This window comes from Cariama cristata, unplaced genomic scaffold, assembly GCF_000690535.1.
Source record: "Cariama cristata isolate BGI_N322 unplaced genomic scaffold, ASM69053v1 scaffold11869, whole genome shotgun sequence".
In the NCBI taxonomy this organism is placed as follows: Eukaryota; Metazoa; Chordata; class Aves; order Cariamiformes; family Cariamidae; genus Cariama; species Cariama cristata.
Genome location: NW_009637450.1, coordinates 30364 through 43923, shown reverse-complemented (window position 1 = coordinate 43923; position 13560 = coordinate 30364). Strand labels below are relative to the sequence as shown.

Sequence of the window (13560 nt, the reverse complement as noted above, 5' to 3'; positions counted from 1 at the left end):
AGCCAACTGGAAGGAACACCGAGACCCACAAGGATTGCCGGACCCGGAGGGCTTTCAGCTTGTGAGAACAACGAGCTAATTAAAGTCTAAATAAACGGAATGTCCTTGTAGCTGAAGTAAAGAGAAATAAATAAATGCCTGCGTGTTGTTCCAGAGGAATGAATAAAGAGGAAAATATTTGTGTCGTGTTTACCTAGTAACGTCTCTTTAATGGTGAAAGGGGGTCCGTCAGCAGACTTGGTGAATGTATGCAAACGAACAGTTCCTGATTTCTTTTTAATCTGGTTTTTAATTGGAGGGGTTCAGCAAAGGTAATGAAAAGTATATCTTTTCTTCATATTTTTCAATTCGTTTAAAAATGTTAAAGTTTTAAAAATCTCAGTGTGTATTTTTAACAAATGTCTTCTTAGCTACTGCTCCCTTGTCACTGGCGAGCTCTGCTTCTGCTTGCACACGGGTGCTTCGCACGCCGATCTCACTGCAGGGACTGTATGCTTTGGTTGCAGACCCATGGTACGATATAAGCTGCTAATGCATCACTTTAGTTCTTCAGTTACGAACATCATCTTAGCCTTCCCGTCCTTATGTAGTGCCAATAAGAAAAGAAACAAGGGCATTTAAAAAACTGAGCTCGTATTGATGTTTAATTTCCTCTAAATTTTCTATGGGCCACTTTTTTTTCATTTTGTTTAACTAAACCTAGGCTAAATACATATTTAAGGAGCTATACCTAAGATGTATAGTTAGGAGTGAATTTAATTTCAGTCCTCTGTAGACCATTAAGACTATTTGTATCTAAAGTAAAAACACTTGCTGAAGTGCTTTGCTGAAATAGGCCCTCAAAGGAGTCTCATTCTGGAAGGACTGAGCAGTTGCAGTTCTCAGCTAAACCTCGTCTTGAGGGTGCTTGAGAAATTAAGTTCCCAAATAGAAATCTGAGTCTCTCTAGGCGCCCATTCTGAGATGTGGCTACCGAGTTAGGTCTTGATTTTCACGTCTCCCATTCTCACAAATTAGAACAATGGGTGCAAGACTCCATAAAGAGACCTTCAGGGGGCTAAAGGAAGGTGCAGCGGTGTGTAGTCGGCAGTCTTGACCTAACATCTGCTGAAAGGTGTCATCTCACTATTTAAAATGCAAAAAAACTGAATAAAGTAGTTGTTTGATAATCTATTGAAAATCTGGCACTAAGCTTTCTGTGTTGCACCTCTTAAATGTTGTAAAGATTAATTCCTGGTTGTATATGTAACAAATATTAAACATATCTAAATTGTAATTCCTTTAAGAAAATAGTGTGGAGTGGGAAAAAAAAGTAAGAAATTGGATGCCAGGTCTAGGAAAACAAACAGACACAGCAGAATGAGTAGAGAAAACATGTTTTTCTGCTTATTTTACAAGCAGGAGTGTAAAGGAAACAATTCTCTCATTACACGTGTATAAAAATAGGCTTTGAGAGTGACTTCTCCAGGCATGAGAACTCCTAGCATTTTCCTGTTACCTTGATCCTCATCTACTCATTTGTTCAAAAATGAACCAGAGGTAAGTTTTTACTCAGACATCCTGCAGACTTTAGCATAGAAATAGCACATACATAAACGCGTCTTAGTCCTGAAACAACGGCAGCAATATCTTAGCGAACTGCATAAAATCAGTCAGTGCTCATTTCTGTTGTCAAGAGGCAGCAAAAGTAGTCCAAAAACTGATTAATGCAATTTTTAATTCTAGTCAAAGCTTAGAAGAAATGCTTGGATGGATGAAAAGAATGAGCTGGGGTTGATTAAAAGAAAAAAAAGGGCAAAGAATCTCTTGGTAGATGGGATATGCAAGATCTCAGGATTATTTAGTGAAAAACAGGCCAAGTTCAGCCTTTGTCTAAATCGTCTGACCTTAATCTATTGTGGGAGAAATTAAAAGTTAGTCTGTTCAAATGAACTCAGCATATAGGCCAGCTTTTAACTCTGCTGACTGCCTTCTCCCTGGCTCTGTACTCTGCAAAAATCCCAACTGCTGCATCCTTATTCTTGCTCCAGTCGTCAGCTGCGCTCTGCAGGGGCAGAGGAGAGAGATCATTCCAAAAAAGCTGTATTGCGTTTGTAAAGTGGCTTGGCACCCTGACTGTGGGCATCTAGATACCTTGCAAACACAGCTAAGGAACCGATAGTGTTTGCTACGTGCAGTACAACCTGCAGTTTATGTGATATATAGATTGAAGGAGGTAATTAGATGCTGCAGCGCTTTGTAACCTGTCAGCATGCGGACTGTGTGAACTTAATTTTGGAAATCCTCTGAATACTTCTCACTTACGTTGCAACAGGAGGACCTGAGGAAATGCACAGTTTTGCTGTAAATTTAAAAGGCCACTGTTACATTAGTAGCTTCTTCTGGTTTCCTTTGAAGATGGGAGAATCCTGAAGCGATGTTTGTATAATCGTTATGCAGCACAAGATAAAAGTTTTGGGTGAAATCCAGTCTGTCTCCTATGTCTGTGTAGTTTCATCCATCTCGATGCGTGATGAAGCAGTTTCCTAAAGTACATGCCTACAGTCCATATGTAAGTGATAGACATTGATAGGTGCTTTGGACAGCTTCCCTAGTGAGATCCTGCCCGCTATACTTTTGGCATCCAAGTGTGGAGACTATGGAGATACCATCCTCCCCCCATTAACTGTATAGGCAAACATAGACTCTTGCTGTACAAGTACTTAAAACTGAGGTAGACTCATGCCTCATATGAACTATACCCAACCAAATGCTTTTCCAAAAAAGAAACATTATTCACCCTGACATTTTATTTTCTCCATACATCACCATAATGATTTCTCCCATCTAGAACCCAACTGGGGAGGATTTCACCAGAGGGAGGTTTGCAAAAGTGAGGAATTCTGCCCGTAACGAAGCCAACTTCAGTTCAAAACGGACGTTCGTGGTTCCAGTGCCTGCTGGGCTAACGGTGTGGCTGAGAAAAGAGTCTCCTGCCTGCAGAGGGCATACGGCTCCTCAGTTTTCCCTGCCAAAATGCTTATGGAATAGGGAGAAACCAATGGGCCATACCTAAAAGCATTGCTGCACGTTGCCACGCGTGATGAATCAGGGATATCTCCATGTACGCTGGGGTACCAAAAGTGTAATTTCAGTGGAAAAATTGGACTCTTCCCAAGCATCCACGTATCCCTCCACCAAAGTAAACTGATACTTTACACAGGGAAACCCTGAAGCCTCGCCGGGACGCGTGTCCAGCAGGAACGTGCTGCGGGTACTCATGCTCCTTAAAAATCATCTGTTTTCATTTGTGTCTCTCCATTTCCAGAGCTCCCAACACAGTGGCTCCTCTACCTCATTAGCATCCACCAAAGTTTGCAGCTCTATGGATGAAAATGATGGACCTGCAGAAGGTAACATTTGAAAGCTGACATTTCGAAGCAGTCAATGTAGTGATGATAGCAGCTGTGTCGGAAATGAGTCATTCTTCCTGCCAGAGAAGGTGGGAGCCGTGCGGGCTGGATGACTCTCCTTGAGGAGGCTTGTCAGTCTTAGCAAGCCAGTTAGGATCTGGATCAGATTTGATCTGGACATCACTAGGTGTTTTTGTTACCGGATACTCGAGACACCAGTTCTGCGGGTGACTCAGTGCTGCCTGGATTATTTCAGTAATTTTTTGTCTCATCTGTCATGGTACTAAAGAACATACTGCAGTCCTGGGTCTTTACTCAAAAATTATTTGTCTCACCCCGTACGAAGGCTTTGAGGAAGGGATGGTGTCTACTCGAGCACTGCCGGTTCAGACGCACGTATACGTAAGTGCGTGTGTATGTTCCCGTCTGACAGCAACTCTTCGTGCTGCCCACCAATTCAGGCAAACCCCAGGCTCCTTGTATCGTAACATTCACTTTTAATACTAAAGGGGAACAAAGGACTGATAAAGATACAGTTAAAAGCACTGTCTTAAAGAGTGTAAATCCAAGTCACATTTCTGAGAGGCATTTTTTTTTATGTTATGGTTTTTATATAGTAGTTTGTATCAGCTGCAGATTGCAGTCAGCGTTTAGAGGCATGTTTGGTATTTGTAACATGCTATTTCAAATACATTTAAAAATAATGGTACATGAATGAGCACCGAAACACATGAAACTACAACCTTTTCTTATGCTTAGACACTGTGTAATGCAATTTTACCTAAACATCTGGTGCCCAGGTTGCATGCGAGGTAGTATTATTGAGAACATTTGTTTAAAAACTAAATATTTAGTATTGGGGGAGGGGGAGAACTAGCACTTAGCACATGAGGAGTTTTATGGATGTCTCAGTTTACAGGATGTAATAAAATAAGTGCTTGAGTGTTGGACTTCTTTGGTACATATATTTAATCATGCTGTGTCAAGGAGTTCCAACCCTTTTTGGAGGCTGGTCTGCGCTTGTGCAGATCACAGAGGCCTTTTCATAATTAAAAAAATACAATTTTGGTTTTGTCCTGGGGGCACATTGCAATGGGAATGGTAAACTATGTAACGCTCGAATGGTGGTATGTTTGAGCCCCCAGAAGTCTTATTTTTCATTATTGTATCTGTGTGAAACCTGTTGTCAGCAGCATGGTTTCACTGTACAGTAAGTGAGATCCTGACTCCGAATGGTTTCCAGGCTCCTAAACCATAGGCTTAAAATGCATGTTATGTGCAACATCTGTGTTTCCTTCACTAACAATAAGAATGTACTAATGATTCTTTCAGAAGTGTTGGAGGAAGGTTTCCAGGTTCCAGCATCGATAGCAGAGCGATATAAAGTTGGAAGGACTATAGGAGATGGAAATTTTGCTATTGTGAAGGAGTGTATAGAAAGGTGAGGAGGATAATATGCTTATTACTGTAAAAACAATCATTAATGTCATGCTTTTTCTAGATCGTGTCTTTATTTGTAGAATATGGGACATGTAATAAGGTAATGTCTCAAGGCCTGATGGAAAAACGAGACTAATACCCTCTCATATGAAAGAAAGAGTGAGTCCAGAGGACAATCTGTGAATTTAATTCTTCGTGGGTTTTATATGTTTGTTTTTCTGCTGCATTCCACATGATTTTACCAGTTCTTTGTGTTAAATCTTTCTTGTTGCACTGAAATAACATCTTTTCTTGCAGTGTATTCTTGCAACTCTCCCTTTACTCCCTTTAGACCAATGAAACATTTCACATGTAGGAGCATTCTGTAAAGATGTCAGGAAGTTTTGTGTGTGTGGTGTAGTGGTGGTGGTCAGCACAAAGAGCTGACTTTGGGTCCATCTCTTCTGCCAGCTGACACTGAGGAGTACCCTCTTTCATGTTTATCTTTAATTAAGTGGGCATCTATCTCCTGCTTGCCTGCTTTATGCCATTATATGAGCTCCATCCAACTTTAGGAGCCTGCACTGCAGACATCAAAATCTAACTTCTTCAGTGGCCTTGACTATTAAGAGGTGAAAATAGTCACCCTTAAAGACTGATTTTAGACATCCACTCCAGATTAGAGAAGTCAGAAGTCACCTCAGAGGTCGATGTTGCTGGAAGTGTCTGGGTTGACTAGCTCAGGTATCGGTTTCCAAATCTGGTCAGACAGGTCATGAACCAGATTTGAACTGGCTCTGCCCAATGTTAAGAGTGTAAAAAAAATAGGGAACAAAGACAGAAATGCCCTGACCAGAACTGCAGGTGCCTTTTGGTGATACTGTTAAAAATAAAAGAATATGGGGTAAAAAAGATAAAAGGTACCTGTATGTGAAATGATTATAAGTTGCTCATGTTAGATAGTAGCAGTGCAGAGAAGGCAAAAAACTGCCAGAGGGAGAGATGTCCAAAAGAAAGGACAATAGGGACATCAAGGTCTGATAATGAAATTCCACAAGTGGAGTTTTACATCCCCTATTACCATGTCCTAGAGAGGAGACTCTGACAAAAGACTGTAATCTCACCTTTGGGCTCAAAGAAAGAACTTTTGGTCTCTAGCCTGCAAGAATGTGATATTAACCCTAGAGAATGTCAAGATAAGATCTCATGGCAGATGATGATAAATTAGCTTGGCTGGTTTTAAACTAGAGTCTCCTTATTAAAAAACAGGTCCCGCTCCGCGTCTGAAAGAGTCTGGCAAGACGGAGACGGTGAAGAGAGCGGTTGGGGAAAGGGGTGGATTTTGTATCAGGTGGCAGTGTGCTAGTGGGATTTGGCCAAAGCTCTTGTGAGACCTTCAGAGCTCTGTCAGAGTGAGTTCATGGTGGAGCTGGTCATCCGGAGGGCGAGAGCTGCTCAGATCAAACCCCAGGGTCTGAACAGTAAACTGGGGACTATGGAAACCTAAAGGAAGCAAAGCAAAACAACATGAAAACGAGAAAGCACTTTAAAACCCTATGGAGGGGGCATGACTGGTGAAAACATGTAACTAAGAAAAGAGGAAAAGGCAAGCTAAAAGTAAAGTGAGTAGTGACTGACAGAAACAGATGACAAGGCAAAATAAAAAAAGGTTGAAGTTTTGATGCACTGTCATTCGGCTGAAAATGCCATTTGTGCTGAGAGACGGTTCAAGTGTGCTCGTGTGCATTTTTCAACTCTTTCTCAAGCTGAGAGAAAAGACATGAACAAAATTAAAGATAGGTCCCACCACACCTAAAAATAATACTGATTACAATATCCTTGAGAGCTTAAATGAAAGCTGTTTCCTGTCCTCTTGTCGATCCCATGGGTCCCAGAAGTATCTGATAACACGACGTATGTAGTGAATATGTGCTCAAATAGCAGGATTACTCAGGTATTCCCAGAAACATACTCTTACGGTCTCTGAGCTATACCATTCCATAGATCCCATTTATATCAGAGAGTTACTACTTTGAGGGAGCTTGAAAATTAAAGTAGATTTCTGTTAGTTTCCAGTTTTAAAGCAATATACCCTTGCCATCACAAGCGTGGAAGGAGAAATTAAAGGCTCAAAGGGTAAATTAAAGCCAGTACCTGTAAATCCTCTTCAAAAACATTCTTTGCAGTCTTTCTAAGCAAAAAACACCTCACTTCAAAGTCTGATATGTCCATCATTTGCAGAGCCAGAATTGATGGGGTGATACTTGGGACAGAGGACTTTTCCACTTTCTTCTGACCAACAATTCCCGTGTGCGTTAGACTTCAAAGGAATAGCCCCACGAGGTGTTAAGCAAGTAGGAATGGGTCTTGTTACACATCTTCACTCCTCACATGGGTACTTCTTCTCCATAGCTGTGGAGACCAGCCCATGTGCACTGGTTAGCCACTCCAACACTTCAAACGCGTCCACAGGCGCTTTCCTCTGACAGCAAACAGTCCAAAGAGAAACCAAAAACCATCTTCAAAATTTTCACGTGAGGACTTCTAAATCTCATTCTGTGCATCTGTGAACGCACGGGCAGACACACACATGAATACCTCTAATGCACACACAAAAAAATGAAGATAGATCTTTGTCTTCAATGCAATGGAAATCTCTGTGAACTTTGCAGAAGGTTAAAGCAGCCAGGGAACATGGCACAGAGCCCTGGTCTAACTCTGTGCCCTGCGGTAGTGCTGTGGGTCCAGACTTTTATCCAGCCATAATGTGTTTCCTACTTTGTGTGGCACCTTTTTATTATTTGGGTTGAGTGACAGGTGAGAGATGCCCATTTCACTGTGAGTTTCTGGCATGGCCATGCATATTTCTTGGCGGGTGTATAAGTTGCAGTGCTGCTGACAGCCTGCGGTTCTGCAGCTTTTTAGGGGAAAGGATTTGCATTATCTTAGCTTTAATTTTCTTTTTATCAAAACAAAGAGCAGTCAGAGTTGTCATCTGCTCGTTACATATCTGCTCCATCATATGCGCAATTTGTCCTGTGGTGTTTTTATATGTGTTCATTTTTAACTTTCAGATAATTCCAAATTCTGACATTTCCTCACTAGCTCAGATTTCCCAGTGTTTTGGAGTACATGGAGTCTCCCATGGCCAACAAAAACCATCAATTTCCTTTCTCATGACAGAAAGGAAGCATTCCTAGGGCAACCAAGCAGCTTGAAAGAGACTCCTATTGAAAGCGGGCATATTTTGTTTGAGTTTGAACCCCAGATATCTTAATTTCTAATATTCCTTCTCCTACCTCTTCCTTCTGTTCCCCCAAAATAGTGTCAATATCTCTGCCGGTCCCCTCACTGAGCTGGGACTGGAGCCACCAAACAGCAGGACTGGGAAGGGGCACCCCACGTGGAGTGCAGCCCCTTTCTGGGGACTGTAGCATTAAACCCCTTTGTGGGGGAGTACAGAGATGAGAAGTTTTTAATTTTTCTTTGCTTAAGTCTTGAACATCCATGCTGTACTTTTTTTTTGCAAGTCATAAATGTCATCATCCAGTGTGATTTCTTTGCACAGCTTTTTAATTGATGTCTTAATACAGACTATCTTTGCTCCCTGCTGACCTGGGTACTCAAACAGAATTAATATTTTGGTGGGTTTTTTTATTTTACTGAAGTCCCCATTTTTCCTTAAGTTAATACCTAGTGGTACATCATTGCCAGAGGAGTTCTCCATACTTAAATATGGCAATGAAAATGCCCAGTCATTTTCCTAACGCAGTGCTTTCAGTTTAAGGCTCACTTTGCATGTCCTGTTCGACAGACTCTGCACACCTTTAGGCACATTCATTTCTCTATTTAACTTATTATATATCAATTTAATGTATCAGTTTAACTTTGTTTTGCTAAATGAAGAATGAAAAAAAGTCACCCCATATGCTTGAGAGGTTATTTTTGCTTTATTTTTTAACCAAACATACATCTATGGGCAATGTAATAGACTTTTGTAAACTGTTTAGATTTTTTATTACAAAATGAAATTGTTTCAGTAAGAACTTTTTCTTATATTACCCGTTCTCCATTTAACCTTATAGTGACACTAGAGCTTGTGAACAGAGCTGCTTGATTTCATCTTACAGCCGTCTTTTGGTTTTGTAACTTGATTAAGAAATGGAAGTTGATACTGTTGACTTGTCTACAAGCTTATTTCTTCTATATTAGCATTCTATATAATAAATATCTATATATTTGTGGTAGTGATAAATACTACAGGGTTTGAAAACAAAAACACTTAAAAGGAAATGTGTTCTCATCCTGAACTATGTCTCTGTAATTTTTTTCTGTCTCCAGAACCTTTCATATTCTGTCCTATAAACATCATATTTAACTCTGCTTAATATCATATACTTACTGAATAAATAAAACATTATTCCAAGGACTGACTTTTTTATCATAGCAGTTGTGAGTGTGGATGTGCAAACAAATGACTTTTCATTTCAAGTAAATATAAAAGTATTTTCCATAGCTTGTATTTTTTTGTATAATAGAGAACAAAACTTTTTGGTGTTGAAAAGATTTGGATCTGTAAATACTATATTATATTTTTGCATAAAACTGAGAAGAAATAACAATTATCACTAAAAAATGAAAACATCAAGTGGTTTTATTTTGAAGACATTGAAATTTCTTAATTTTTTTTTTAAAAAAAGCTTAATCCTTTTTTCTCAGGCACATGTATTCAATAAATGTGGCTCAAGTTCCCAATTCCAGTCCAATCCAAGCTTCATTTCTTGACAGAACAAGTACTTGAATAGAATTCTTGCCCAGACCTACTGTGCTCAAATGACAAATATAAACTGGACTGAGAAAAATATTCAATATGATTGAACATACAATTTTTTCTTTTCTCTTTCCTCAGATCGACTGGTAGAGAATACGCTCTGAAAATAATCAAAAAAAGTAAATGTAGAGGAAAAGTAAGTAGAAAAAGATTGTATGAGATCAAAAGATTTTTAATTTTTTTTCCAATAAATATTTTGTGAGAGATCGGTTTGGGAAGGTGTCGGTATTTGTCTTCTTCCTGGCAAGTGTTAGAATCTTTTTGGTTGAAGCCTTTACCTGCCCTCTGGACACCCCTGGGGTATCAGCATAAAAGGCTGCAATGTGCCTTTCTAGATGTGTGTGTTGATTCACCAGTTGGTTGGTTGTCTGTGGGCACTCCCCATGTTCTTTACCCCTGTAATTATGTCCTCTAACTTTCATAATTCCAGATGTTATAGAGAACAGAAAAATACTACTAATAATTACAACACTGGTCACTGTGTCTAAACAGTGTGCAAGCTTAATCAAATTGATGTCAGATTTGTACCAAGTGACTTAGCTTTTGAAATCTTTAATAAAAGGTTATCTGAGTGGTTGCTATCATATTTTGAAATCAAAAGATTCTGCATCGGAGAAGAAGTTTTAGAAGCTTCCATATTTAACTTCTCTGCGTCAGAAACATGTCTTTTCCTGCATTTCTTTTCCTATGTTCTACTCTCTGTTCTTTCAGTTACCACACTGATGTTGTTTCTAGACATGTTCCTTCCATATTGCTGGAGGCAACATCTGTTACCTTTTTAAAAAGCCCTGAAGAATCCATGCAGGTCCCAATTCTCTCTGCTTTTTCCACTGTGAAAATTTTTCCCACCAACCCATAGGCATTAAATATTTCTTCTGTCTGGCAGGAACACATGATCCAGAATGAGGTATCTATTTTAAGACGAGTCAAGCATCCCAATATTGTACTTCTGATTGAGGAGATGGACATGCCAACTGAGTTGTACCTTGTCATGGAACTTGTAAAGGTGAGTATTTTGGAGATGGGCTGCTTATTAAGAATTGTTTCAACTATATTGAGAAATTTCATTGGTTCTAAAGCTTGCTAAAAATCATGGAATCACAGAATAATTTAAAATGGAAGGAGTCTCTGAAGGTAGTCTTGTCCAGCACCCTACTGAAAGATGTGTAACCCACTGTCAGATTTTTGTAATAACTTTCAAATACTTCCAATACTTGTCTAACTTTCTGTAGCTACACTCAGAAGTACTCTGTGGACAGTACTTTGGAGATCACCAGTTTTATTTGCTCCCCCCAAAGAAGTCTCTTTAAAAAGTTTTATCTTGAAGAAACACATCTGCCTTGAGGTGAATGGAAAATGCACTCAGTCCGAATAGCTGTAAATACCAGCCTTCAAAATTCAATATTCTTTGATAAAATACAGTTTAATTAAATTTTACTCATTTATGTTAAATTTAAACAATGTTACCTGTCTTTTTTCTCTACTGATTTATATTAACACACTGGCAGGCTTGCCTCCATCATAATAATCTAAATTTAAGCTGGAGGAGGGGGAAAGTGAAAAACGTGCTATTTAAGGCATGGTTCTATTCTGAATAATAAGTTGTCAAATGCAGTATTTTATGTTTGGGACCCTATTTATTTCTTCATTGTAACTTCCAGATCTCATGCATTTATTTCACTCACTAGTGGAATTACGTATTCAAACCGGATTATGAAATTCAGACCAGGTCATCTCTTGCCCCCATACTGTCAACAGTGCAGGACGAGAAGTATGAATTTAGCTCTCAATTCTGGTACTAATACACAAATATGTCACTGTGCATAAAAGGTGGTAAAAATACAATTTGAGTAAATTGTATAAATTAGGACAGAAAACTGCTAAGGACATCTTGTCCTCCATACTTACTTAGACAGAATACACCTGTTTTGCACATTCCCAATGGGATTAGTGCTTCGCCTTCCTTCCTCAACTGTTCTGTGGGAAAGAGGTCTTTCCAGGAGCCACCTCCATTTCTCTATCTTGATCAGCACGTTCTGCTGGGGCAGCCTATCATGCCTACACCTGGGAAATCCACGGGTTTAAGTGTTTAAGGACAAAGATTACAATAAAGCTGTGCAGCAGCAGCGTTTGTGTGCAGGCCTGCTGTGTGTGCATGCTCAACACATGTGAGCAAATCAGGCACTATGAACCCTGGCACCCAGATCACTTCCACTTATCTTAAACTAAAAGTGTGGTCGCCTCCGGTGGTCACCATCCTCTGTATCTGTGGTTAGAAACAGGCACCAGCAGAGGTCATGAGAGGAAACGATTTTGGCAAGCAGGACTGTTATCTGCTTTGCTTTGCTTGTAGGTGGAGATTGGGGGATGCTCTTAATGTAGGCACCTCATTGAGATGTTAGATAGGATGATCTCAGGTCCAGTGTTTCCTAAAGAACTTCTCAATCTTGTGGCTGGAATACGAGAGCGAGGAGAATGAAAGTTTTTTTGTTTTGTTCCGTTATCCCCCTTGCTCTGTGGCAGCAGTGGTGACTCAAGCCATGTTCCCAGTGCAGAGCTGGGAGGCTGTCAAGTGCGGCCCATGGGTGGATGGCCACAGATGTTCCCTGTCCTCGCAGCAAGCTGGAACGGCCTTGTTATCCATGAGAAGCTCAGGCCATGCCCCACAGTTTAGGAGATGGCAACATTATTCTCTTGGGTTTGAGCTGACCAGAGGCCCGCCTTGGCTTGAGTGGTGCTATGGAGCTTATGGTCCCCCTAACCCTACTGCCCACCACGTACAAGCACTGGGATGTGTTGGTGTCAAGGAGCTGACAAGGTACCCAGCATCCCCATTTCATCTCTGATGAAGAGGTTAAATCCTAAGAGAAAAGCAAAAGACTGGCACTCTTCTACGCCACAAGTCCCTCTGTGTAACCAGTCCCAGAAGAATTTCCCTCACCTTCTTCATAGTCACAGCCTTCTCTTATACTCAAGAGTGCAATGTGAAATAGCACAGCTTCAAATCAGATGCCGTTAGCTATCTAACACTATTTTAATCATAATTACTGCTCTTTTCTATGATAAGCGAGCTCACTCTCAGATCCCTGCTACTGTAGGTTTTTCCCAGTGTCCGTAAGAGCTTGTTCAAAGGTACCTCAATACTCTCGCGCAGCTGTGTGATCTAACGTAGCCACAGCTTCAGCCTGCATTGACAAATCCTTCATCTTGGCCCCAGGAGGTGTGCTAAGAAGGAAAAGCTGTGCCTTGTCTAACATGCCAAGACGTGAGCACATCGCTGGTTTTATGGGTGCAACCTGCTGTGCTATTCACGCTGGAAAAATGTTCAAACTGTAAGTCTCTGGTGGAGTTTTAATCAAAGTCCTACTCTGCTAAATAGGAGAGGAGGGGACCGACAACTCTTACAAAATAACTAACCTAAAACATGTATATAAAGAAAACCATCATTATATTCACTTTCTGGAAAAATCTGTTTTCTTGCACTCTTTCTTCTTTACTCTTCAGAATTGCTGCATGTACTAAGATATTTATGCTTTTAGTTATGCTATAGAAGGGCTTTGTAGACATCTCTCTATTTCAGATATCCTAGAGAGCACTGTTTTAATGTTCTTTACTTTTATGTGGAATAATAGAAAAAATTTAGAAGAAATATCCTCATCCTGGGAAGTCAACTTTGTTTCTTTGAAGGAAACATCTATTCCTTAATATTTAATTGGGGAGGGGGGGAAGAAAACCTTGTTATATTCTATGGGCACCAGGGAAAGTATTTCTGGAAAGACATTAATTGTTAATTCACCAATTGCTGACTGTTACCATTTCATAGTATGCACTGTTAGAATTGATTAACCATCTGTTATTGACAGACTTTTGAAGACCTGACTTTAAATCAAACTCACAGACAGGAAAGAAATTCAAGGA

The 13560-nt window shown here is 40.1% G+C and overlaps 1 protein-coding gene across 1 annotated transcript in view; it reads left to right on the top strand.

Annotated features, from left to right (window-relative positions):
• Positions 1 to 13560, top strand: part of LOC104167930 (serine/threonine-protein kinase DCLK1) — a gene marked incomplete at its 3' end in the record, with an annotated part of 54374 nt that overhangs the window by 15377 nt on the left and 25437 nt on the right. Inside the window, exons 3-6 of the mRNA XM_009708331.1 lie at positions 3308 to 3392; positions 4725 to 4833; positions 9721 to 9778; positions 10529 to 10648. Coding sequence (XP_009706633.1) covers positions 3308 to 3392; positions 4725 to 4833; positions 9721 to 9778; positions 10529 to 10648 — 372 coding nt within the window. The remainder of the gene's footprint in view (positions 1 to 3307; positions 3393 to 4724; positions 4834 to 9720; positions 9779 to 10528; positions 10649 to 13560) is intronic.